Consider the following 27053-nt stretch of genomic DNA (forward strand, 5'->3'; position numbering starts at 1 on the left):
GAACAGAACAAAGATCCAGAAACTCTATACTTTTAATGTTAACATAAATCACTAGAATTTTTTTCCTTCCCTAATCAGTAAGTAAAATCAATGCAGTAAATTACTCAGTTTCAGCTCCGACCTATTGAAGAGTTGATTTAGTGCTTTTAATAAGGTTAAAAAGCTATTGGGCGCGGTGACTCACTACTGTAATCCCAGCACTTTGAGAGGCTGAGGCGGAAGAACTGCTTGAGTCCATGAGTTCAAGACAAGCTTGGGCTTGTCTTGATATGGAGACCCCATCTCCACAAAAAATTTTTAAAATTAGCTGGATATGGTGGTCTTTGCCTGTAGTCCTAGCTATTTGGGAGGCTGAGGTGGGAGAATTACATGAGCCCAGGAGTTCAAGGCTTCCGTGTGCCATGATCTTGCCACTGCACTCCAGTCTGGGTGCAGAGTGAGACCCTGTCTCAACAAAAAGTTTTTTAAAAGGTTAACAAAGCTACATTTTTAAGTTGACACTTTCACTTTTGTCTGTCTTCTATCAATGAATACATGTCAGAAATAAGCTTGACATCATAAAGGAATATGATATAAACATTGTCAGCTATCAAATCAAATGTTAGAGGAGGGTAGAAAGAGAAAGTTGCCCTGGGGAGCAGCAGAACACTTCCTTTCTGCCCTCAGAGATGGTTCCCTTACCTTTCCTGGATCTTAAAAAGACACTCTTACCTGTAGTGAGTCAAGTAATTTCCCCCTTAAATTTCTCCGTATGTGCCTGCTAATGCTTCAAATTCCCTTGAAGGAGAATGAAACCTTTCATTTTTCAGATGTTTGCTAATAAAAAGCCAATTGTTTAATGAATTTACAATGAATTTGACAAAGGATTTTGAAGTCAATGCAATGGAAAGACTTTCAATTTTGTTTAAGCCTAAGAATTAATTAATTAATGCTTTAGACACATTAATCTGGCTGCTGCATGTGAAAGAGAGAAACAGAGATTCGAGTTGGAAAACCCAGTTAAGAGCTGAATAAGCCGGTCGGGCGTGGTGGCTCATGCCTGTAATCCCAGCACTTTGGGAGGCCGAGGCGGGTGGTTCACTTGAGGTCAGGAGTTTGAGACCAGCCTGGCCAACATGGTGAAACCCTGTCTCCACTAAAAATACAAAACTTAGCTGGGTGTTGTGGTGGATGCCTGTAATCCCAGCCATTTGGGAGGCGGAGGCAGGAGAATTGCTTGAAACCCAGGTTTCAGTGAGCCAATATTGCACCACTGCATTCCAGCCTGGGCAACAGAGCGAGGCTCTGTCTCAAAAAAAAAAAGTTGAATAAGCCACCATGGAAAGGAAGTAGCACCAAACATATGATATCAGTAGGACTTGCCAACTGATTTTATGTGAGGTAATCAAAATATTGACAACATTCCTGGTCTGGAATCCTTCTGACCTAAATGGTTTTTTACTAGTGACAAGTACTAGTAGAAGGGTTATAACACACTTAAGACAAAGGAAAAATTAGAACCTAACATTCAAAAAAAGCTAAAAACTCATCTCACATTTTATAGATGTGTTGTAAGGCTCTGCAGGTCCTACAGAGTAAGAGGTGATAAGATGGGATCTCCATTTATTTCAAACCACCAAACGAGCTGTAAAAAGGGATATATTAAATGCTACTATAGAAGGATCTCCACGATATGTTAAGTGAAAAAAGTGAGGTGGAAGAAAAAGATAAATGTTATGTACAGGCTAGACGTACCTCTACTGAGTATTTTTGCCGAAAGAAGTCAAACCTGAATCTGCCAACCTCCTCTAAATGAGTTCTCAAAGTGCAGTTTAGAAAACCCCTCTGTGTCACGGAGACAGGAACACCATGAGGTCAAAGGTATTTTCTTAAATGATACTATTATTTGCCTTTTTCACTTTCATTCTGTCCTGAATAAACAGTGGAGTTTTCCAGTGGCTACATGTGTGATATCACAACAGACTGAATGCAAAAGCAGTAATGTGAATCTAGCTGTCTTTTATTAAATCAGACATTAGAGATTCAAAAATATAAAACAATACTATTTTTCTACTACATTTTTTATTTAAAAGTCGTACTTACGCTATCCTGTAATGGATTATTTTTATTTTAAATGAATTAAATATTTTTAAATCGTGTTTTAATTTCTGAGTGGTAAATGCCAATATACATAATAAAAACAGAAGCTTCATTGTGTCTTCAATAATTTTTTTTAAGAGACAGGGTCCTGCTCTGTTGCCCAGGCTGGAGCACAGTGGTGAGATCATAACTCACTACAGCCTACAACTCCAGGGCTCAAGCATTTCTCTCGTCTCAGCCTCCTAAGTAGCTATACTTAGGACTACAGGCTTGTGCAGCCACACCCAGCTATTATTTTTTTGTAAAGGAGGGGTCTCACTATGTTGCCCAGGCTGGACTTGGCCCAAAGTTTTGGGATTACTGGTACCTGGCCTTCAATAATTTTTCAGAGTGAAAAAGAGGGGTCCTGCAATCGAAAAGTTTGTGAACTACTCTTCTAGATAGGTCATTGGCCGTCAACCCTAGAATTAAATTACTTCAAACATTAGAATTACCTGGAGAATTTAAATACTGATGCCAGGCCTCACTTCTAGACGTTCTGATTTAATGTGCAGGGCCTAATCCCAAGCATCAGTTTGAAAAACGAAACAAAACACCCCTCATCCCCTTGAATGTGCAGTCTGGATTGAGAACCACTGCTCTGGATATTATCAATTTAAATACAATATGAAAAAGAGGAACATGTATTATGCTATGGGGGCACAATCATCAAAACGACACAGAAAGTGACTAGACAAAGGATCCCTACTTAATTAAAGGAACAGATTAAAGCAATTTCCAAGGGAATTTGAAGCATTAACAGGCACATAGGGTGAAATTTAAGGGGAACATCACTTGAATCACACAACAGGTAAGACTGTCTTTTTTAAGATGCCAAGAAAGGTCAAAGGAACCATCTCTGGTCAAAAAAAACGTAACGGATTAAAGCGATTAAGAAAGTGAAGGGGGTAACACTAGGAACTAAAACTAAATTCTGTTAATCTCACACCGCTGGTTTACTGCTCTGGCCTAGTCTCAGCTACTAAATTTCTTCACACAGAACTGGCTCTCCCTCGCCTTTCTTGCTCAATGCTCACCGCCTCCGGACCCCTCCCTCATCAGAAAGCCCAGGCTCCGCTCGTAGAAGTGCGCAGGCGTCACCGCGCATCCAGGAGCCACGTGTCAGGAGTCACGTGTCAGGTGTCACGTGTCAGACGTCACGTGGCTGGAGGCCGTTGGAACGCCTGCGCAGCTTTTCCGCACGCGCCACGCCGGCGCGCCGCTCTCCCAGCGTACCTAGAGCTATCTTCTCGCCAGTACGATGCTGCAGCGGTTTTCCGCTTCCCTTCATCGTAGCTCCCGTACTCATTTTTAGCCACTGCTGCCGGTTTTTATATCCTTCTCCATCATGCATCGTGAGCCTGCGAAAAAGAAGGCAGAAAAGCGGCTGTTTGACGCCTCGTCCTTCGGGAAGGACCTTCTGGCCGGCGGAGTCGCGGCAGCTGTGTCCAAGACAGCGGTGGCGCCCATCGAGCGGGTGAAGCTGCTGCTGCAGGTGCAGGCGTCGTCGAAGCAGATCAGCCCCGAGGCGCGGTACAAAGGCATGGTGGACTGCCTGGTGCGAATTCCTCGCGAGCAGGGTGCGTAAAGGCAGGCCGCCCCGACAGCCTCTCCCGGCGCCCTCGTCAGCTTCCCAGAGAAGAGGGGTGGCTGGGAGGGGCATGATTGTGGGCCCCACAACCACAGCTACAGCTGTCGGTGATGAATTTGCTTCTTACCCTTCCAGAATTTAGTTTCTGAACCTAACAGGCTCTGCTTTTCCAGGGCCGCGTTGGTCCTGACCAAGTCCTGGTACCGGGGAGACCACTGCCTTCTCTTTCTCTAAATCTGCAGTGCGATTTACACCTTGGTGCACCTGTGCCAGGTCCAGAAGGAAAGTGGTGACCTCCCAGGATTGAGGGAGATGCCATTAGGCACTCTGCTATAACTAGTGCTCTAAGTTGCTTAAATATTTGTTGGTATAATCACACCACCATGCTCCAGCATGGGCGACAGAGGAGACCTTGTGTCAAAATCTATATGTATATTTGTTGAAATAGTATGTCTAAGAGAAGTACAAATATGGGAGCACTAGGGCTTACCAGTACTCTGAAACCTATTAGTGAAAAGAGGTTCTGCTTATTCTACTGAAGACCAAGGGGGGTACTTCGTTCTGCCCAAAATTCAAGGGGGCGCTAAAAAAAAAAAAAAAAAACCCAACCCTCAGTCATCAAAATAAAAAGTATTTTAAGGCCAGGCGCGGTGGCTCACGCCTATAATCCTAGCACTTTGGAAGGCCGAGGCGGGCGGATCACTTGAGCTCGAGCTCAGGAGTTCTAGACAAGCCTGGCTAACATGGCGAAACCCAGTCTATACTAAATATACAAAAATTAGCCGGGCGTGGTGGCGCACGCCTGCAGTCCCAGCTACTTGGGGAACCCTGATGCGGGGGTTTCAGGGAGCCCAGATCGCGTCACCGCACTCCAGCCTGGATGAAGGAGTGAGACCCTGTCTCAAAAAAACAAACAAAACTTTAGGGTCCTTCCGTTTCCGAAGCCCCTCTCTTTCACTAGAGAGAGAGCTGTTCTCCTTTCTCTTTATTTTTTCTATTAAACCTCCACTCCTAAAAACAGAAGGAAAAAAAAAAACTTTAAACTATTTTAATGCAATCTTTTAAAAATCAAGTCATGCAAAAAAATTCATAACGAACACAATATATACAAGTTTAAAATAAAGATGGGATCAGTATTACCAGTTTTTCTTTTTGCATCAAGCACTGTCCTTATTTAAAATTTCATTTTTGTTCATCATGGATTTTTTCTATTAATATTGGAATGATTTAAAGAAATAACGAAAGTGCTTTGTGAACCATTGCTGCAAAATGGCTCCCAAGTTAGCTAAAGGGGTAAGTTTATCAGATATTTTATATAATCCACCCATATAGTTGGATTCAATAGAAAAATCTGCATGATCTTTTAAAAAGAAATAGACATTTATTGTGTATTCTCAAGAAATGAAGTGGCTTCAACTCCAGTGCAGACCTTTCTTTTAGTCCTGTTCTAGGGCCAGATACTGTCCCATTTAAAAAAGCACCTTGTACCCTAGGAATGCTAGGGATGTGGTTACAACTCTTCCAGACCTGTGGCGTGGAGTATATGGGGTCAGGGGTAGAAACTTAATGCATCATCTGGGAGCTAAGCTCAGGTCTTTCATAGTTTGCCTCTCTCCACTCATTCATTTAATTAAAGCAAGCTTCTCATTTCCCCCAAGATTTTTTCAGGAAAAGCAAGGAACCTGTCTCTTCTTTGTTTATATTCTAAGACTTCTGAAGAGAAGTAGGGGCCTCTCTATTATTAGCTTTTCTGCTTCAAATATTTTGTCAGGTAAAATGAAGTATTCTGGTCAGATAGGGCTGACTAGTGCTAATTTATTTCATATTTTAAATGTTTTTCACAATATTTAAACCTAAACGTATTCAATATGGCCCTTGTAAGTTGATATCATTCTCAGATGTATCCTGGTCCTTGCTTTAAGTTCCAAGATGAGAGGATCATAAGTAGAACTTGAAGATGTTTTCTATTATATATAAAGCTTTATGAAGGTACCATGGTGTATCCTATGCTAAGAGATCAGTAATTTACAACAAGGATACTATTGCCATCTAGAGGCAATTTTGGAAACTTGTGGGGCAATTTTTTTTTATTTAGCACAAAGATAGAGGAGTGTAATCGTACGTTACAATGGTATGAAAGGCAAGGGCCAGGAATGTTAAACGTCCTGCTGCTATATGCGGGCCAGTCATACATGATGAAGATTTATCCCGCAACCTGAATGACTTTTAGATCTCCTCTTCGATTTTCGTGTAGCAGTGAAACCTGTTTATGTTTCTCTAAGCCTAGAAATAACTTAACTCTGATTTACTTATAAACACATTGTCTGGGGCATGATTTTAGTATACACTGATTCCAGTAATGCAGCTACCATATAAGGAAGTAGAAAAAAGATCGTACTTTCTTCTGTTCAGAAGTTTACTAAGAGTTGTTCATCATTGCAGAAACTCATGTCAGCAACTCTGCTTATAGTATTTGGTCATCATTTATACAGGTTGAGTATCCGAAAAGCTTGGGACCAAAAGTTGTGGAATTTTTAATTTTTTCAGATTTTAGAATATTCTCATTATATTTACCACATGAGCATCCCTAATCTAAAATCCGAAATGCTCTAATAAGCATTTCTTTTGCCCATCATGTCAGTGCTCAAAAAGTTTCAGATTTGGAGAAATTTGGATTTTTGGATTAGTGATGCTCAACCTGTATCATCTGTATTTGTAGCTATTGAATCTATGATGATTGTATGTATACTTGTACACATATTTATTTGACGTATTTCAAAATGTCAATATGCAGTTAATTACAACTGAATCGTTATAAGTAGAGGCAAGCTTGACTATTATATTTTTGGTATGGTCATGACCTACCAACTTCCTTATTTTAAAACATAAATTTCTTGCAATTTGCCTTCTCTTTCTTTTTTGAAAGTCAAGACACATGCACATCTCAGGTGTCCTGAAGATTGTTTTTATGTTTTCTCTAATTTTATTCACAACTTTTCCTTTCTTTAGGCCATGTGAAATGAGCTGGAGATAGAGATATGAACACAGAATGCACAACTAGATGCTCTCTAGTTTCTTACCTTATCTCTACTTTCTTTCCATTACAAGGATAGATCTCTGCATTCTTGCCTTGAATATAGCTTTAAATATCACTTTGAGTGTTTCTGACACTTTTTATAAGCTTTTCTTGGCTTATGAAAGCTTCTGGATTTATCCTTATGTTGTTCTTAAAGATTTATTATATTCTTTAGTTGGTTTTATCACCTGCCAACTTTGTATGTGTACTTTTATTTAACACTGTTTAAACCTTTATTATGCAAATAATGCATAATTATTGTAGAAAATTAGAAAACATAAAGAAGCAAAAAGTAACATCACTGCTAAAGTCACCACAATTAACATTTTGGTTTTTCACTGAGCAAAATATACATATGTAAATATGTGTTTAATCAAAGGAACTGTCTTATTAGTATATTGTAAATGTAGCCTTTTAAAGAACTGATTTTCTGGGTGTGGTGGCTCATGCCTGTAATCCCAGCACTTTGGGAGGCAGAGGTGGGCAGATCACTTGAGGCCAGGAGTTCAAGACCAGCCTGGCCAACATGGTGAAACCCCGTCTCTACTAAAAATACAAAAATTAGCTGGGCATGGTGGCGCACGCCTATAGTCCCAGCTACCTGGGAAGCTGAAACACAAGAATCACTTGAACCTGGGAAGCACAGGCTTCAGTGAGCCAAGATCGTGCCACTACACTCCATACTGGGTATAGAGCAAGACTGTCTCAAAAAAAAAAAAAAAAATCCATACAGTCTCATTTTTACAAGCCTATCCAAACTCTTCTCTTTTAGGAGTTCCGTGTCACGAGTTTATCAGCTTTCATCTAAGCTTTTCCCAAACCCATTTTTCTGAAGACTTAGAACAGTGAGGTTTTTTAATATCCTAGGGTCCATCTTGAAGATGCTATTTTGGGGTATGGGAAGAAAATATTAGGTATTTTATTTATATTTACTTTAAGTAAAACAAAAATAAATTTTACTGATATTTAATATATAAATTGGCATTGTCACCTATGCTTGGGCCCAATGTCAGTTACATATCACGGGACATTAAGGGATCCTGAAAAAAAGAGTGGGAGTTACACAGGGTAGAGGGAATGACAAGCACCCTTCCTCAATAATATATTATTGTTTATGTTTGCCCAATTAACTGGATTTATAGATTCTATTATCAGGTTTTAACTAAATCCTAAAAACATGGAGAAAACTTTGAAAAAGATTCTGCCATGAAAACCAAATCAAGGGTAACACCAATATCAAATGATGAACCACAAGAAAAAGACATAGCTGATGCCATTTACTCCAAGAAATGGTGTATTATTTCATCATTCACATGACATTCAGTGTAGAAACAATGACGGTCTAATTGGACCTGAGACAAGAAGACTATTTGAAATATAGATTCCTATATACTATTCTTAAAAATGAACTTCACCCTAACAGTGCCTTGAGATAATAGTAAATGATGGTGTGAAAACATCATAATTAGCAAGATGTTTGAAAATATTGTTTTTCATCTTTTAAATAAATGTTTAACTTTGCTCTAATATCATCTAACATTCAAGTTTCCCTAACAACCCTGTCTAAATAGCCTTTTATTATTCCCAATCTTCATATATTGTTTTTTTGTTTACAGTTTTTTATTGCTAACAGACATAGTTATTTGCTACCTGTCTCCCTGGTCCCTCCCTCTTAAGATGTAAGCTCCATAAGATCAGGAACATTGTTCCTAGTGCTGTCCCCAGTAGGCACAAAGTGTCTGCTGTGGAGGAGGTACCAAATAAAAGTTTTTAAATGAAAAATCTTTATCTCATTCTTTAATTTATATTTTGAGTATGTTTTACAGATGTACATAATATGGTAGTATAGTTGCAAAGGTATATAATTTATTAATGTATACTATTTGGAAGTCATGCAGACTTTTTTTTTAATTGATAGGCATATCATCAAAACATGTTGAACCTCCCCTGCAAAAAAAAAAAAAAATGTTGGTTTAGACTATATATCCAAACATGCCTAACATTCTTGTTCTTGGCAAGGCCAGCCAATAAATGGCCCAGTAACTTTTTCCTGTCACTTTTATTTCAATTCTTATTTATTTGTTCAAAATTAGGTTCAGAGCAGGTTTTTCTCATCCTTCTTAAATTTTGAAGAAATTTTTTTCTTAGGAATTAGAAACTTAAACTTTTATTTATTTATTTTACTTTTAATGGAGAAAGAGGTCACCGTCACTATATTTTTCTCTACCAATTTTGTGATATGTATTAAGAAACCATCCATTTATTCTGTATGACTAGAGAGTCAAAACGTTCCTGCCATTGTATCACTTCTGCTTTAACCTTGTTTTATTCTAACCAAAAAATACTGTTTTATCCAGAATGGATTTTTATATAGAGGCAATAGAAGTGCAATAACTCTAGACCTGGAGTCGAATGGACCTAGAACCAAGTCTCAGCCTTTCCCATACCTTGTAACTTTGAACAGTTTTTATTTAACCTTTCTCAGCCCCAGTTCCCTCAGTGGTATACTGGTATAATAACTATACCTATCTGATACGGTAGTTGTGAGGATTAAAGAAGATAATGCATGTAAAATATTCAACATGTGTCTATACCATAGTTAGTGCTCAAGTAATTGTAACTAATGTGTATGTGTGTGTTCCTGAATTTATAAACATGTACTCCAGATGTTCATTTGTAAATGAAATAATTTGGGATAAACTTGCATTATGCATAGAGTAGATTTTTGTAATCTATCCAAGGGAACTGGAACCTATGTAGTGCATAGCATATCTAAGTAGAGTTGAATTAAAACGCTGAAACCTGACTCCCAAAAATAGTTAGAAAATGCATTCAGAATTTTACTTAGGGGCTCCTCCTGTGTTGTACTCTTAGCAGGGGCATTGGAGTTTCTAACAGCAACATACAGCAGAGGCAAAGAAGGAAATAAGAATAAGATGTTTTAGTGTGATCTATGGGAAAAGAGGTTAAAACAAGAGTTCTTAACCTGACACCTGGAGCTTCAGGGAATTCAAGAATTCTGTGACGTCTATGTAAAACTATTTTATGTGTGTGAGATTTTGTATTTTTTCTGACCTAACCCATTAAGAATTGCCTGCTATACTGCTTTAACAGTTTTCCTGTTATACTTCTAGGGATTTGTTTGTAAATTTCCATTGAGATATTGACATTTCTTTTGATGCAAATGGTTTTATTCGTGCAAATACAATTTTTCTCAAAGGAACACATTCTTCAGCCAACACTAGCAAACCTCTTTAGTCATAAATCTGACACTCTGTCATCATGGTCATCATGTTAGTTTCCAGATGTCTTTATCATTAAAACCTTCTGTTTATGTTCAGTACGCTAATCAAAGTTACAAGCCTTTGTACTACTCTTTTTTTTTTTTTTCTTTTAGATAGGGTCCTGCTCCATCGCCCAGGCTGGACTGCAGGGCACAATCGTGACTTAACTGCAGCCTGCAGTTTTGGTGTTCAAGAACTCCCACCTCAGCCTCCTCAGTAGCAGGGAGCACAGGCACATGCCACCATGGCAGCTAAGTTTGTTTGGGGTTTGTTTTTTTTAGAGATAGGGTCTCACTGTGTTACCCAGGCTGGTGTCAAACTTCTGGCCTCAAGCAGTCATCCATTTTCAGCCTTCCAAGCCATTGGGATTACAGGCATGAGCCACCATGCCTGGCTTGTGCTATTATATATTATACTCATTTTTTATATACTCAGCAATATAATCATAATTACAGAATTATAACTAATAACTCCTAGTCTGAAACCCATAATATCTCATACCAGTCAGCTGTATTAGCCATTTCCAAAGTGGCCATTAATAGTTAAAAAGCCATGTGTAAAATAGCCTTCAAAAACCAGTTTATTAGTTTTTTCCTTTAAACAGCTGATTTCAATTTTCTTTTTAGGAGAGGGTCTCACTCTGTTCCCCAGGCTGGAGTGTGGTGGCACCATCACAGCTCACTGCAGCCTTGGCCTCCCAGAGTCAAGCGATTCCCACTCCGGATTCAAGCAATTCTCATTCCTCAGCCTCCTGAGTAGCTGAGACTACAGATGTGCACCACCACACCCAGCTAATTTTTTGTATTTCAGTAGAGATGGGCTTTCACCATGTTGCCCAGGCTGGTCTCAAATTAAGCTCAGGCAATCTACCTGGCTCAGCCTTCCAAAGTGCTAGGATTATAGATGTGAGCCACCACGCCTGGCCCAAATTGTTTAATTTCCATATAATTTGTGCTTTTGAGAGATCTTTTTGATATTGACTTCTGTTTTTATTCTGTTGTGGTCTGAGAGTATGGTTGATATAATTTCAATTTTTTTGTATTTATGGAGACTTGCTTTATAGCTTAGCATGTGGTCAATCTTGGAGTATGTTCCATGTGTAGAAGAGAAGAATGTAATTCTCTGGTTGATGGGTGGAGTATTCTATAGATGTCTATTAGGTTCGAATGGTCAGGTGTGGAATTTAAGTCTAGAATTTCTATGTTCATTTTCTGCCTTGATGGTCTAAAGCTGTTGGTGGGGTGTTGAAGTCCCCTGGCTAAGTCTTTTTGTAAGTGTAGAAGTACTTGTTTTATAAATCTGGGTGGTCCAAATGTTGGGTATGTAAATATTTAGGATAGTTAAATCTTCTTGTTGAATTGAACCCTTTTTCATTATGTGATGCACATCTTTGTCCTTTTTATTTTTGCTGGTTTAAACTCTGTTATATCTCATGTAAGAATAATGACCCCTGCTCTTTTTTGTTTTTTATTTGCATGATCCTTTTCCAACCCTTTACTTTGAGCCTGTGGGTATCATTACATGTGAGATTGGTCTCTTAAAGACAGCAGACAGATGCATCTTGTTTTTTATCCAACTTGTCACTCTGTCTTTTAAATGGGGTGGTTAGAGGTTTACACTGAAGGTTAATATTTGATATATGAGGTTTTGATCATATTGTGAATTTGTTAGCTGGTTTCTTCATATTTTATATTGTGTGGTTGCTTTGTAGGATCTCTTGGCTATGTTAACAGTGTTTTTGTGGTAGCAGGTATTTTTCTTTCATTTCCATGTGTAGAGCTCCCTTAAGGATTGCTTGTCACCTGGTCTGGTGGTAACTAAATTCTCTTAGCACTTGCTTGCCTGGAAAAGATTTTATCTCTTCTTCATGTATAAAATTTAGTTTGGTGTGATATGAAATTCTTGGTTTGAATTTTTCTTTAAGAATGCTGAAAATAGGCCCCCAATCTCTCCTGGCTTGTAGTGTTTCTGCTGAGAAGGCTACTGTTAGCTTGATGGGTTTCTCTTTGTACATGATCTGACCTTTTCCTTTAGCTCTCTTTAAGATTTTTTCTTTAGTGTTGACCTTGGACATTCTGGTGACTATATGCCTTGGTGATTGATGTTCATTTTGTACAGTATCTCACAGGTGTTCTCTGGATTTCTTGTATCTGGACAAAGATTAGGGAAATTTTCTTGAATTATTTCCTCAAATATGTTTTTTGGGTTGTTTACTTTTTCTGTTTCAGGAATGTCAGTAACTTGTAGGTTTGGCTGCTTTACATAATCTTATATTTCTCAAAGACTTTGTTCATTTATTAAAATTCTTTTTTCTGTATTTTTGTCTAACTGGGTTAAAGGACCAGTCTTCAAGCTCTGCATTTCTTTCTTCTGCTTGGTCCAGTCAATTGATAATTTTTTTAATTGTATTTTGAAATTTCTTAAGTAAGCTTTTCAATTCCATAAGATCTCATTGATTTCTTTTGAAGATGTTTATCTCTTCTTTCATTTCCCAGATTACTCTAGAAGTTTGTGTCTATTTTCAACCTTCTTTTAGAGCTTATTGAGCTTCCTTGCAATTCATGCTTTGAATTCTTAGTCATTTCTGAGTTTCCATTTTGGCTAGGAACCATTGCTTGACAGCTAGTGTGATCCTTTGGTGTTGTTATTACATTCACATTTTTTGTGGTGCCTGATTTCTTGCCCTATTCCTTCTCAACTGGAGACACTAGTGCTTCCAACTTTTGTAGTCATTTTAATGCAGGTAGGATTTTTTTTCTTTTTCTATGTAACATTATTGGGGTTTTTTCTTTTCTCTTTCCCCCTCCTCCCTTGGGGGTGTAACTGTAGACAGTGTTGGGCAGGGGCTTTTGACTTTGCTCTATAACCCTTGGGGGTGTAACTGTAGACAATGTTGGACAGGGGCTTTTGACTTTGCTTCTATAGCCCTATGCACGTATGTCAGCAGGTTTTATATTGGGCTATGGGATCCAACCTACAGGCCAGTAGATAGCATGTACAGCTAAGTCAACTGAGGCAAACACAGCTACATATGTACTTGACCCCTATTTACTGGGAGAAAGGATGGGCCAGGCTGATGATTCAGGAGAGCAGATGGTCAGAATGCCTGGAAATCTGCCTGGTTGTGGAGCAGAGACAGCCCCACTTCACCACAATGTCTGCACAGGAAGGATGGGGCAGCTCAGGCTGCTGATCATGGCAAGTAGGTACTCTGCCTACCTGAGTGTGAAGCTGAGAAGGCCCCCTCCACACAGATCTCTGCAAAGGAAGGGTGGGGTGACTCAGGCGCCAATGCAGGTGAGCAGGTTCTTTGAATGCCTGGAGATCTGCCTGTGTATGGAGCAGAGAGGGCCCCACTGCACCACAATCTCTGCACAGAAAGGGTAGGGTGGCTCAGGCTGCTCATCGAGGTGAGTGGGTGCTCCAAATGCCTGGAGATCTCTTCAGTTTCTTTCATCAGTTTTTTAAACTTTTTGGCGTACAGATCTTTCACCTCTTTGGTTAAATTTATTCCTAATGTTTCGTTTATGCTATTGTGAATGATACTGTTTTATTACTTTTTCAGGTAGTTCATTGTTAGTATATAGAAATGTGATTGATTTTTCTGTGTTGATTTTATATCCTAAAACTTTACTGAATTATTAGTCTAATAGTTTGTTGGCATATTTAGGGTTTTCTGTATGTAAGATCATGTCATCTGCAAACAGAGACAGTTTAACTTCTTTTTAATTTGGATACTTTTCTTTTTCCTAATCACTCTGGCTAGAACTTAAGGTACTATATTGAATAAAAGTGCAAGAGTGGATCCCTTTGTCTTATTCCTGATCTCAGAGGAAAGTTTTCAACTTTTCTCCACTGAGTATGATGTTATCTGTGAGCTTGTCACATATGGCCTTTATTATGTTGTAGTACATTGCTTCTATACCTAATCTGTTGAGAGTTTTTATTACATAAAGATAAATTCTGTCAAATGCTTCTTCAGCATTTTTTGAGATGCTCATATGATTTTTGTCCTTCATTCTGTTAATGTGGTATATCACATTTACCAGTTTGTGCATGTTGAGCCATCCTTGCATCCCAGGCATAAATCCCACTTGATCGTGGTGAATGATCCTTTTATCATTATATTGAATTCAATTTGGTAGTATTTTGCTGAGGATTTTTGCATGTTTGTTCATTGGAATATTGGCCTGCAATTTTCTTTTCTTGTAGTAGTTTGGTTGGCTTTGGTACCGGGGTAATGTTGGCCTTGTAAAATGAGTTTAGTAGAATTCAGCTGTGAAATCATCAGGTCCTGGGCTTTTCTTTATTGTTAAGTTTCTGATTACTGATTCAATCATTGTTGGTCTGTTCAGAAATTTATTCATGATTCAGACTTGGTAGATTATATGTTTCTAGAAATTTATCAATTTCATATATGTTATTTAATTTCTTGGTATATAATTGTTCATAGTAATCTCTTACGACTCTGTATTACTGTAATGTTAGTGGTAATGTCTTTTCTTTCACTTATAATTTTACTTGCTTGACTCTCCTCTCTTTTTTTCTTAAGTCTAGCTAGAGGTTTGTCAATTTTGTTTATCTTCTTCTAATAAAATACCAACCAGCACTGGATCTCAAAAAAATAAACTCTTAGTTTGACTGATATTTTTCTATTATTTTTATAGTCTCTATTTCATTTATTTCTGCCATTGAAACCAGCTCAATTGGCCCATGGAACTGATGTTTATTGTTTCTCATCAATAAACCAAGAAATTGACCTCTCAGTCTTAAAACTTGAGAAACTCGTATTTGTCATATCTGAGTTCCTTTCTCAGGAAACCAACCTTTGGGCCTCCCAGATAGTATCAAGGAACTGAAACTTACCAGATCACCACATCTGGACATTGAGACACTAACCCTTCGCCTGTCATGACTGCCTGATTGATTACCTGTTGACCAAGTCCTTCTTCTTATTCCTCCCTAATTCTTGCTTTCCCACACATAGTTACATTTCTTTTCTGCTATATAAACTCCTAATTTTAGTGCATGAAAGAGATGGATTTGAGATTGATCTGTTCTCCTCAGACACAGCACCCAAAACAGCCTTCTTCCCTGGCAGTACTCATCGTCTCTGTGATTGGTTTTCTGTGCAATAAGTAGCAGAACCTAGACTAAACCCTTGGCATTTTGGTAACACTAATTTTTGTTATCTCTCTCCTTCTAACTTTTGACTTAGTTTGTTCTTTTTCTAGCTCCTTGTGGTATAAAATTAGGTTATTTGAGATCTTTCTTCTTTATACATATGCATTTATTGCTATAAACTTCTCTCTTAACTGCTTTTGATGCATCTGTGAGTGTTGGTATGTTGTGTTTCCATTTTATCCCAAGATTTAATTTTCCTCTTCATTTCTTCTTTGACCCATTGGTTGTTAAGAGCATGTTGTTTAATTTCCATGTATTTGTGAACTTTTTAATTATCTTCCTATTCAAAAATTGTTACAGCAGTTTCTTTTTTTAATAAAGCTTCATCTATTATAATTTTAGAACTTTTCTGTGATGTTTCTCCAGAAATCCAAGCTTAGAGTAGAGTTTTGGAGTCAGACAGAAAGCCTGATTTTAAGTCTTGGTTGGCTAGTAATCCTCAGACAGTTTTTCTTTTTTCTTTTCTTTTTTTTTGAAGACAGGTTCTTATTCTGTCACGCATGCTGGAATGAGGTTGTGTGATCATAGCTCACTGCAGCCTCTACGTCCTCAGCTCAAGAAATCCTCCTACTTCAGCCTCCTGAGTAGTTGGAACTACAGGCACATGCCACTGCACACAGCTAATTTATTTTTTTAATTTTTTGTAGAGATGTGGTCTCACAATGTTGCCCAGGCTGGTCTTGAGTTCTTGAGCTCAAGCAGTCCTCCCAATTTGGCTTCCCAAAGTGCTGGAATTACAGGCGTGAGCCACTGCACCTAGCCTAGTTTTTAAACTTTTTAAAGTTTCACTTTGTACATACTTAAAATGGGTGCTGTTGGAGAACCTACATAATAAGCATAATTGATTAAATGATATACATGTAAATCCTTTGCCAGTGACTGGTTCATATAGTGAATGCTCAGTAAGTAGTAGCTGTTACCATCACATGTTGAATACCCTAGTAAAGATGGAGTCAGCTATGAGTACTGAGAAGATTATTTCTTTGCCATTAAATATGCTTCTGAATTGTCTTTGTGTAATCACTTTATATTCAGCCTTGGGTTCACCAAGATTATTTTTTTCCCACAGGGTTAATGTTCCTTATTTAACAAATAATTATCTTTCCCTCTATGTACTTATCTAACTTTGTTCAATTCTGACCACTAGCGCAGTTAACTGAGATTATTTTCTTTTGAATCTTTATTTTTAAAAGACTGATTCTGGGTATTCTCCGAACTGGTGCTAGAGGTATCCTGTTCAGAACAGCAAGGCCAAAGCATCTTACAATTTGTAATCGAGTGAAAACAACCAAGGCTATTGCAGAGCTAGCCTGCCATGCTCTAGGGCAGCTCTATATCATAAGGATAGTTCTGAATTTTAAGGGGTACACAATGAATTATATGGGTTGGTCAGTCCCTGGAGAATTCAGGTAGGGAGATTACTGGCATCAAAGATTTCTTCCCATCTCTCCCTCAGTTCTCTAGAAACTGCCTGGAATTGAAATGGATCCCTTTTCTGGATAAATTTTAACACCCATTCAAAATGGTTCCAGATCATAAAGATAAGGGCACTTTAGATTCTTTTATCCTGTTCTCATTCTCATAAGTATGTGTACAAATCAGTAAGTGGATTTATTCTATCATACTCATTTGTAACAGCCTTACCACCATAGGTGTTATACATCAGGATTTGGGAATAAGCCTAAGGGTTACTAGCCTCTGAGAAATACAACTGAGCTCTGTTTATCTACTAGTAAAGAGCCCTATATTCAACTGATATCACTTTCCGTTTTAGGTATTCAAAGCTCTTTATTTGAAATTTTTTAAAAAATGGAATGGGGTTCAATAGTTAACACTGCCTTTTTATTTTTCAATGGAGACACACATTTTAGAAAACTTTATTTTTTTCATAAGAAAGGGTATGTTTTAGGTAGTTCATATAGCTAAATTTGCTAAAACTATGGCAATTGTTTAATAATACAATGTAGGTTTATGTATTTATATGTTTCCCTCTGTAGGTTTCTTCAGTTTTTGGCGTGGCAATTTGGCAAATGTTATTCGGTATTTTCCAACACAAGCTCTAAACTTTGCTTTTAAGGACAAATACAAGCAGCTATTCATGTCTGGAGTTAATAAAGAAAAACAGGTAATTATATATTTTTTTTACTTTTTCCTTCCAATATAGAAATTTTCCGTCCAATATAAATTTCCCATCCAATGTAAATATATTTCACTATCTCTAAAATTTTCTTTAAAATGGTTAGATTTGTCTTAACTGTGATGTTTTATTTGGGGAGGATGTGCTCCAGTAGTGGGAAAAAATAGTAAGTGTTTATTGTTATAAAAATCGTAAAGGATCTTTTGTCTCAAGGCAGTATTTTTTGAATAAATATTATACTTAATGTAATTTCATCTTATCACTGTTTTGCACTGGGGAAACATGGCATTTTGTCTGCTTATTTTAAGCGCAGAAAGAAATCAACAAGTACGTAGTTCCTATTACTGAGGTAATTTATATCCTGAAGAAGTAAATTCTTTCTTCTTTGAGAATAAAGATATATTTAGCTGAGATTAAAGTGTATAGGAAGTCCAAATGGAGCAAAACTGGAAAATGATAAATTTAAACTAGAGAATTCTTATTATTGCAAGGATACTTTTTTTTTTCGAAGTAATTACTCCCTTGGTTACAAAATCTCAATTTCAAAATTTCCTACTCATATAAACTACATGTTATTTATTCTGATTTCTATTTGTTTTGTTGTATGCAATACACTATACTACCTACATTACTCCCAAGATCTTCCCCTCACTCTTAAAAAAATCTCTCTTCCCCCTCATCTTTTCTCTTTTTCTCCCTATTACTCCTCATCTCCCACTCCTGCCTCAGCCAACCAAGCTGTCTTAGGAGGTTTCTTAAAAGCAAGTCTTTGTGGAACATTTCATTGTTGCTGCCTCCTTAAATTTCCTTTTATGCTCTGTATTCCCTTTTTTCACAGTTTTATTAACAGTTGTTCATTGAATGTTTTGCCCTGTACTTTGCCCAGGGTGGTGGGGCAGGGTGAGGGGGCACAGGTAGAAAGGTAACCAAGAAAATTCCCTAGACTTAGAATTGGAAGGTTTAGATTTGGATCTTATTTAGCTACATGAGGTTTTTTTACTTTTATTTTAGGTTTGGGGGTACATGTGAAGGTTTGCTTTATAGGTAAACTCGTGTCACAGGGGTTTTTTGTACAGATAATTTCATCACTCAAGTATTAAGCCTAGCACCCAATAGTTATTTTTCCTGCAGCTCTCCATCCTCCCACCACCCACCCTCAAGTAGATCCCAATGTCTGTTTTTTCCTTCTTTGTATTCATAAGTTCTCATCATTTAGCTCCCACTTACAAGTGAGAACATGCAGTATTTGGTTTTCTGTTCCTGCATTAGTTTGCTAAGGATAATAGCCTCCAGCTCTGTTCATGTTCCCACAAAATACATGATTTTGTACTTTTTTATGGCTGCATAGTATCACATGTTATATATGTACCACATTTTCTTTATCCAATCTGCCATTTATGGGCACTTAGGTTGATTCCAGGTTTTTGCTATTGTGAGTAGTGCTACAATGAACATTCACATACATGTGTCTTTATAGTAGAATGATTTATGTTACTCTGGGTATATACCCAGTAATGATACCTCTGTTTTTAGCTCGTTGAGGAATCACTATACTGCTTTCCACAATGGTCCAACTAATTTACACTCCCACCAACAGTATATAAGTGTTCCCTTTTCTCCACAACCTCGCCAGCATCTGTTATTTTTTGACTTTTGAATAGTAGCCATTTTGACCATGAGACAGTATCACATTGTGGTTTTGATTTGCATTTTTCTAATGATCAGTGATACTGAGCCTTTTCCATATGGTTGTTGGCCACGTGTATGTCTTTTTTTCAAGAGTGTCTGTTTATGTCCTTTGCCCACTTTTTAATGGGGTTGTTTTTCTGTTGCAAATTTAAGTTCCTTGTAGATGCTAGATAGTAGACCTTTGTCACTTTGCAAATATTTTCTCCCATTCTGTAGGTTGTCTGTTTACTCTGTTGATAGTTTCTTTTGCTGTGCAGAAGCCCTTAAGTTTAAGTAGATCCTATTTGTCGATTTTTGCTTTTGTTGCAATTGCTTTTGGTGTCTTTTTCATGAAATCTTTGCCCATTCCTGTGTCAAGGATGATATTGCCTGGGTTGTCTTCCAGGGTTTTTATAGTTTTGGGTTTTACATTTAAGTCTTTAATCCATCTTGGGTTGATTTTTATATATGGTGTAAGGAAGGAGTCCAGCTTTAATCTTCTGTATATGGCTAGTTATCCCACCACTATTTATTGAATAAGGAGTCCTTTCCTCATTGCTTGTTTTTGTCAGCTTTGTCAAAGATTAGATGACTGTAGATGTGCAGTTTTATTTCTGGGCTCTCTATTCTGTTCCATTGGCCTATGTGCCTGTTCTTGTCTTAGTACCATGCTGTTTTGGTTACTTTAGCCCAGTTCTATAGTTTGAAGTTGGGTAACATGATACCTCTAAGCTTTGTTATTTTTGTTTGGCTATTCGGGCTCTTTTTTGGTTACATATGAATTTTTAAACAGTTTTTTCTAGTTCTGTGAAGAATGTCATTGGTAGTTTGATAGGAATAGCATTGAATCTGTAAATTGCTTTGGAAAATATGACCATTTTAATGATATTAATTATTCCTGTCCATGAGCATTGGATATTTTTCCATTTGTTTGTGTCACCTCCGGAGGTGAAAGATGAGAATTACAAAACACTGCTCATAGAAATCAGAGAAGATATCAGATAGAGATCTTTCACTTCCCTGATTAGCTGTATTCCTAGGTATTTTATTCTCTTTGTGACTGTATGAGGTTTTAAAAGTCAGTTTATTTCTCTGATCCCTAGTTTCCTCATCTAAAATTTGGGCATAATAATACCTATCTCATAGTTTTATTATGAGGTTTAGATGAGATTACTTGTGAAATGCATAGCATAGTACCTTGCTTTTATGACAGGCATTCAGTAAAATGTTTCTGGCCTCTTAAGCTGACAGCTCTAATAATTGGAATTTCCCTTGACTCAGATTGTTAGTTCCACAGCGTCAGGGTCTCCAAAACTATCCTCAGGGTCAGTGACTAGAAGGACATATAGAACTTAGAAAATCTGTTATACTGTGGTTTATTAAAGCAAAGGTACTCCAATTAAAATCAAAGGAAAAAGGCACGCAGGGAAGAGACCTAGAGAAACCAGGTGCAAGTTTATAGTTGTCCCGTCCTAGTGAATCATGTAGACAGAATACTTACTTCCCAAGAACATATGACAACACGTGATGTGTTGCCACAGTGAGCTTACCTAAGCCTTGGTGTCCAGGGTTTTTCTTTGGGATCAGTATCATAGGCGTGGAATGTGACTGACCTTAGCTACACAGTTTCTGGTCCCCTTCTAGAGATCAAACTCATACAGCTTAGTCCAAAACCTCAGGCATAGACAAACAGGTGTTTACCATAAATCACAATGTTAGCACAAACTCTCCCAGCTGAGTCACTCACCTCAGTCCCTTATAGATCTTGAAACAGTCCTATAAATCAGCTCCTGCCCTTCTCATTTGCAGCCTGAGAGCATGCCTGCTCACCCAACAACCCACCAGGAGGCTCATCTGTACGTGACCCCAGAGACAAGCCTAAAGAGCTCGGTCTCAACAGTCCTAAAACAACCCTGTGACTTGGTTCCAGCCCCTGTCACCCATGGACCAAGTCAGTACTCCCTTCCCAGGGACCCACCCCGTCATCTAATGGAAGTGGTTCCAGAGTTGGGAGGAAACCACACCCATCAGCACACCTAGTAACAGGCCTACAATCAATGAAACGTGCAGGCCCTCATCCTAGCACCAACTCACAGACCAAGGTCCTTGAGACAGTCCAATTCACCTAGGATCTAGATAGGATATGTGCTCACTACAGTTTTTGGTTAGAGACCCACCAACTCCATTCTCCACTGTGGACCCAGCAGCAGCCATGTGACTTGGATCCAACCCCACTGAACTGCTATCTATATAGCAGTCCTGTCAGTCCAAAGACCTAACAGGAGAAGATTTTAACTTGCCAAAACCAGTTTTCTAAGACTGCAAGAAAAGTTTGGTCTTTCAGATATCCAGACACCAATACAAGGCTACATGGATAACAAAGACTCAGGCAACCAGGGCATCACCAAAGGAAACTAATAATGCTCCAATAACAGACCCCAAACAAATGGAGATATACAAATTGCCTATGAAATAATTCAAAATAATTATCTTAAAGAATCTTAATAAGGTGCAAGATAGACAACTGAATGAAAATAGGAAAACAAAACCATACATGAACAAAATGGGAACTTTAATAACGAAGTTGAAACCATTAAAAAAAAACAAAACAAAACAGAAATCCTGGAGCTGAAGAATACAGTGACAGAACTGAAAAAGCTCAGTAGAGAGCTTTAACAGCTGACGCAATCATGCAGATGAAAGTATCAGCAAACTCAAAGATAGGTCATTTAAAATTAGCCAATTAGAGAAAAAAAATAAAGACTGAAGAAAGCATAAGGAACCTATGAGACACCATCAAATGTACAAATGTGTGAATTATGGCAGTACACGATGAAGAAAAAGGGGAAGCAAGCTTATTTTTAAAAATATTGTCTGAAAATTTCCCAAATCTTTGGAAAGGTATGGACGTCCAGATTCAGGAAGCTCAGAGGACTCCAAGCAAGATTAATTTTAAAAAGATCCAGGTGTGGATGGGCACAGGTGTGTAGTGGCTCAGGCCTGTAATCCCAGCACTTTGGGAAGCTGAGCCGGGCGGATCACGAGGTCAGCAGATCGAGACCATCCTGGCCAACATGGTGAAACTTTATCTCTACTAAAAATACAAAAATTAGCTGGGTATGGTGAGGCAGGAGAATCGCTTGAACCCAGGAGGTGGAGATTGCAGTGAGCTGAGATTGCATCACTGCATTCCAGCCTGGGTGACAGAGTGAGACTCCATCTCAAAAAAAAAAAAAAAAAAAGCCAGGTGCAGTGACTCACTCCTGTTATCCCAGATCCTGAGGAGGCTGGGATAACTCTGGTTATCCTGAATACTTGAGGTGGGATGATTGCTTGAAGCCAGGAGTTTGAGACAAGCCTGGGCAATACAGCAAGACCCCATGTCTAAAAATAAATAAAGAATACTAGGAGATACATTTTAACCAACTTGCCAAAAGTCAAAAACAAAGAATTTTAAAAGTAGCAGAAAGAATTAATCACATGTGAGGTTATAGGTGAACTTCTTAAAGGAAACCTTGCAAGCCAGGAGTATTGGCATGACATTTTCAGAGTGCTAAAAGAAAAAAAAAATGTCAGCCAAGAATATTACACCTGGCTAAACTGTCTGTCAGAAATGAAAGAGAGTTAAAGACACATTTCAAGGCAAAAGCTAAAGGAGTTCATCACCACCAGACTGACCTTGCAAGAAATGCTAATGGGAATTCTTTAAGTTGAAAGGACAATAAATAACAACATGAAAACATATGAAAGTATAAACTTCAGTGGTAAAGGTATACAGATGCTCCTCAACTTACAGTAGGGTTACATCATGATAAACTCATAAGTGGAAAATATTAAGTCAAAAATGCATTTAATGCCCTGATAAATCGATTATATAGTCAAAAATCATAAGTTGAACCATTGGAAGTCCAAATACTCCTTGACTCATGATGGGATTATTTCCTTATAAACTCATGGTAAAGTCAAAAATTGTAATTTGAACCATTTATGTTGTCAAATTTGAAATACTCTAATACTGTAAAGGTGATGTGTTTATCACTTTTAATCCTTAACGTCAGAAGACATTATTAAAAACAACTATAATATTTAACAGATATGCAGTATACATAAATGTAAAATGTGATATCAGTAGCATAAAATGGAGAAGTAAACGTATAGAGTTTTTATGTGCAGTTGAACTTAAGTTGATAATCACCTTAAATTAGAATATTGTAATTATAAAGTGTTTTATGTGAGCCCCATGATAACCATAAAGTTAAAAACCTCTAGTAAATACAAAAAAAAAGAGAAAGGAATTAAAGCCTACCTTTACAGAAATACAACAAATTATGAAGGAAGACACCAAGATTGGAGGAAAAGAAGAAATGAACTTCAAAAAAATAAACAGTTAACAAAATGGCAATAGTAAGTCCATATTTATCAATAACTTAAATTGTAAATGAATGATTTTTAATTAAAAAACATAGTGGTAAAGGGATTAAAAAGACTCAACAGTCGGTTGCCTATAAGAGGCTTACTTTAGCCTTAAGTATACACATATACCCCATCAAGCTACCAATGACTTTCTTCACAGAGTTGGAAAAAACTACTTTAAAGTTCATATGGAACCAAAAAAGAGCCCACATTGCCAAGTCAATCCTAAGCCAGAAGAACAAAGCTGGAGACATCACGCTACCTGACTTCAAACTATACTACAAGACTACAGTAACCAAAACAGCATGGTACTGGTATCAAAACAGAGATATAGACCAGTGGAACAGAACAGAGCCCTCAGAAATAATACCAGGCATCTACAACCATCTGATCTTTCACAAACCTGACAAAAACAAGAAATGGGAAAAGGATTCCCTATTTAATAAATGGTGCTGGGCAACTGGCTAGCCATATGTAGAAAGCTGAAACTGGATCCTTCCTTACACCTTATACAAAAATTAATTCAAGATGGATTAAAGACTTAAATGTTAGACCTAAAACCATAAAAACCCTAGAAGGAAACCTAGGCAATACCATTCAGGACATAGGCATGGGCAAGGACTTCATATCTAAAACACCAAAAGCAATGGCAACAAAAGCCAAAATTGACAAACGGGATCTAATTAAACTAAAGAGCTTCTGCACAGCAAAAGAAACTACCATCAGAGTGAACAGGCAACCTACAGAATGGGAGAAAATTTTTGCAATCTACTTATCTGACAAAGGGCTAATATCCAGAATCTACAATGAACTCAAACAAATTTACAAGAAAAAAACAACCCCATCAAAAAGTGGGCAAAAGATATGAACAGACACTTCTCAAAAGAAGACATTTATGCAGCCAACAGACACATGAAAAAATGCTCATCATCACTGGCCATCAGAGAAATGCAAATCAAAACCACAATGAGATACCATCTCACACCAGTTAGAATGGCAATCATTAAAAAGTAAGGAAACAACAGGTGCTGGAGAGGATGTGGAGAAATAGGAACACTTTTACACTGTTGGTGGGACTGTAAAGTAGTTCAACCATTGTGGAAGTCAATGTGGCGATTCCTCAGGGATCTAGAACTAGAAATACCATTTGACCCAGCCATCCCATTACTGAGTATATACCCAAAGGATTATAAATCATGCTGCTATAAAGACACATGCATACGTATGTTTATTGTGGCACTATTCACAATAGCAAAGACTTGGAACCAACCCAAATGTCCATCAGTGATAGACTGGATTAAGAAAACGTGGCACATATACACCATGGAATACTATGCAGCCATAAAAAATGATGAGTTCATGTCCTTTGTAGGGACATAGATGAAGCTGGAAACCATCATTCTCAGCAAACTATCGCAAGGACAAAAAACCAAACACCGCATGTTCTCACTCATAGGTGGGAATTGAACAATGAGATCACATGGAAACAGGAAGGGGAACATCACACACTGGGGCCTGTTGTGGGGTAGGGGGAGGGGGGAGGATAGCATTAGGAGATATATCTAATGTAAATGATGAGTTAATGGGTGCAGGACACCAACATGGCACATGTATACGTATGTAACAAACCTGCACATTGTGCACATGTACCCTAGAACTTAAAATATAATAAAAAAAAGATATTGCAGGCAAATGGAAATTTAAAAAGAGCAGAGGTGGCTATACTTACATCATACAAAATAGACTTTAAGTCAAAAACTGAAAACAAAGAATGTCATTACATAATGATAAAGGGGTCAGTTCATCAAGAGGATATAACAATTGTAAATATAAATGCACTCTACATTGGAGCACCTAAATCTATAAAACAAATATTAATAGATTTGAAGGGAGAGACAGACTGCAATGCATACTGTACTTTCAACAATGGGCAGATAATCCAGACAGAAAATAAGAAAACATTGAGCTTGAACTGCACTTTAGATCAAATAGATGTAACAGATACATTTAGAACATTCTATCCAAAACCTACAGAACACACATTTTCACAAGCATATATGCAAGTCTTAACAAATTTAAGGAGGTTGAAATCATGTCAAGTTATCTTTTCTGACCATAGTGGAGTGAAACTAGAAATCAAGAACAGGAGAAATTTAGGGAAAATCACAAATATGTGGAAATTAAACAACATGCTTCTGAACAACCAGTGGATCAAAGAAGAAACCAAAAGGAAAATTTTTAAATATCTTGAGAGAAATTTAAATGGAAGCACAACATAGCAAAACTTATAGGGTATAGCAAAAGCAGTTCTAAGAGGAAGTTTGTAGCAACAGAAGAAAGACCTCAAATAACCTAATGTTAAACCTTACAGAACTAGAAAAAGAAGGATAAACTAAGCCCAAAATCAGTTGAAGGAAGGAAAAAAAAATCACAATAGAAATAAATGAAATAGAGACTAGAGATAAAAGATTTTTAAAAACTAAGAGTGGGTTCTTTGAACAGATAAACAAAATAGAAAACCCCTTGGCTAGGACTAAAAATAAGTCTCATATAAATCAGAAGTGAAAGAGGAGACATTGTAGCTGAAACCTAGAAATGCAAAAGATCATAAGAGTATTGAAGGATTTTTATGCCATATAAGTTATGAAAATTTATATGCCAAGTAATTATGTAGCCTGGAAGAAATGGATAAATTCATAGAAACATACAACTTATCAACACTGAATCATGAAGAACTAGAAAATCTGAACAGACCATCAATGAGTAAGGAAATTAAGTCCATAATCAAATACTTCCAAACAAAGAAAAACCCAGGATCAGATGGCTTTATGGCAAATATTTAAGAACTAATACCAGTCCTCCTCACAGTCTTCAAAAAAATGGAAGAGAAGGCAACACCTTCAGACTCATTTTATGAGGTCAGCATTACTCTGATACCAAAGCCAGAGAAGGACACTAGAAGAAAAGAAAATTACAGGTCAGCGTCCCTAGTGAACAAACATGCAGAAATCCTCAAGAAAATACTAGCAAACTGAATTCACTTGCACATTAAAAGGATTATTTATTATGATCAAGTGGGATTTATTCCTGAGAAATAAGGATAGTTCAATATACACAAATCAATACATGTGATAAACTGTATTAACAAAAACCATAGCAGCATCTGAGTAGATGTCAGAAAAAGCATTTTACAAAGTTCATTCTTTCATATTAAAAACACAGCAAGTTAGGCATAGAAGGAATGTATCTCGACACAAAAAAAGATCACATATGATAAGCCCACAGCTAACATTATATACAACAGTGAAAAGTTGAAAGCTTTTTCTCTAAGATCACAAACCAGACACACTCACCACTTCTATTCAACAAAGTACTAGAAGTCCTAGCCAGAGCAATTAGACAAGCAAAAGAAATAAAAGACATGCACATGGACAGAAAGAAGTAATATTGTCTCTGTTGTCAGGTAGCATGATCTTATATATAGAAAACCCCAAAGACCACCAGAAAACTGTTAGTACTGATAAATGAATTCAGTAAAGTCACAGGATACAAAATTAACATGCAAAAATTAGTCACATTTTA

At 37.5% G+C, this 27053-nt stretch overlaps 1 protein-coding gene and 1 long non-coding RNA gene across 3 annotated transcripts in view; one reads left to right on the plus strand and one right to left on the minus strand.

Moving 5' to 3' along the window:
* Positions 1-14: 14 nt before the first annotated feature.
* The window catches only part of LOC129533178 (uncharacterized), a 48176-nt gene continuing 21137 nt past the window's right edge, over positions 15-27053 (minus strand). Inside the window, exon 3 of the long non-coding RNA XR_008679234.2 lies at positions 15-3479. This is a non-coding gene — a long non-coding RNA (uncharacterized lncRNA). The remainder of the gene's footprint in view (positions 3480-27053) is intronic.
* SLC25A31 (solute carrier family 25 member 31) overlaps positions 3203-27053 on the plus strand; it is a 41497-nt gene continuing 17646 nt past the window's right edge. The window contains exons 1-2 of one of the 2 annotated variants that reach the window (XM_004040374.5): positions 3203-3698; positions 17251-17378. In XM_004040374.5, the coding sequence (XP_004040422.3) occupies positions 3467-3698; positions 17251-17378 (360 nt within the window). In that variant the 5' untranslated portion in view covers positions 3203-3466. The remainder of the gene's footprint in view (positions 3699-17250; positions 17379-27053) is intronic. The other variant, XM_019024974.4, reaches the window with a different exon arrangement.

This window comes from Gorilla gorilla, chromosome 3 (genome assembly GCF_029281585.2).
Source record: "Gorilla gorilla gorilla isolate KB3781 chromosome 3, NHGRI_mGorGor1-v2.1_pri, whole genome shotgun sequence".
Lineage (NCBI taxonomy): Eukaryota > Metazoa > Chordata > Mammalia > Primates > Hominidae > Gorilla > Gorilla gorilla.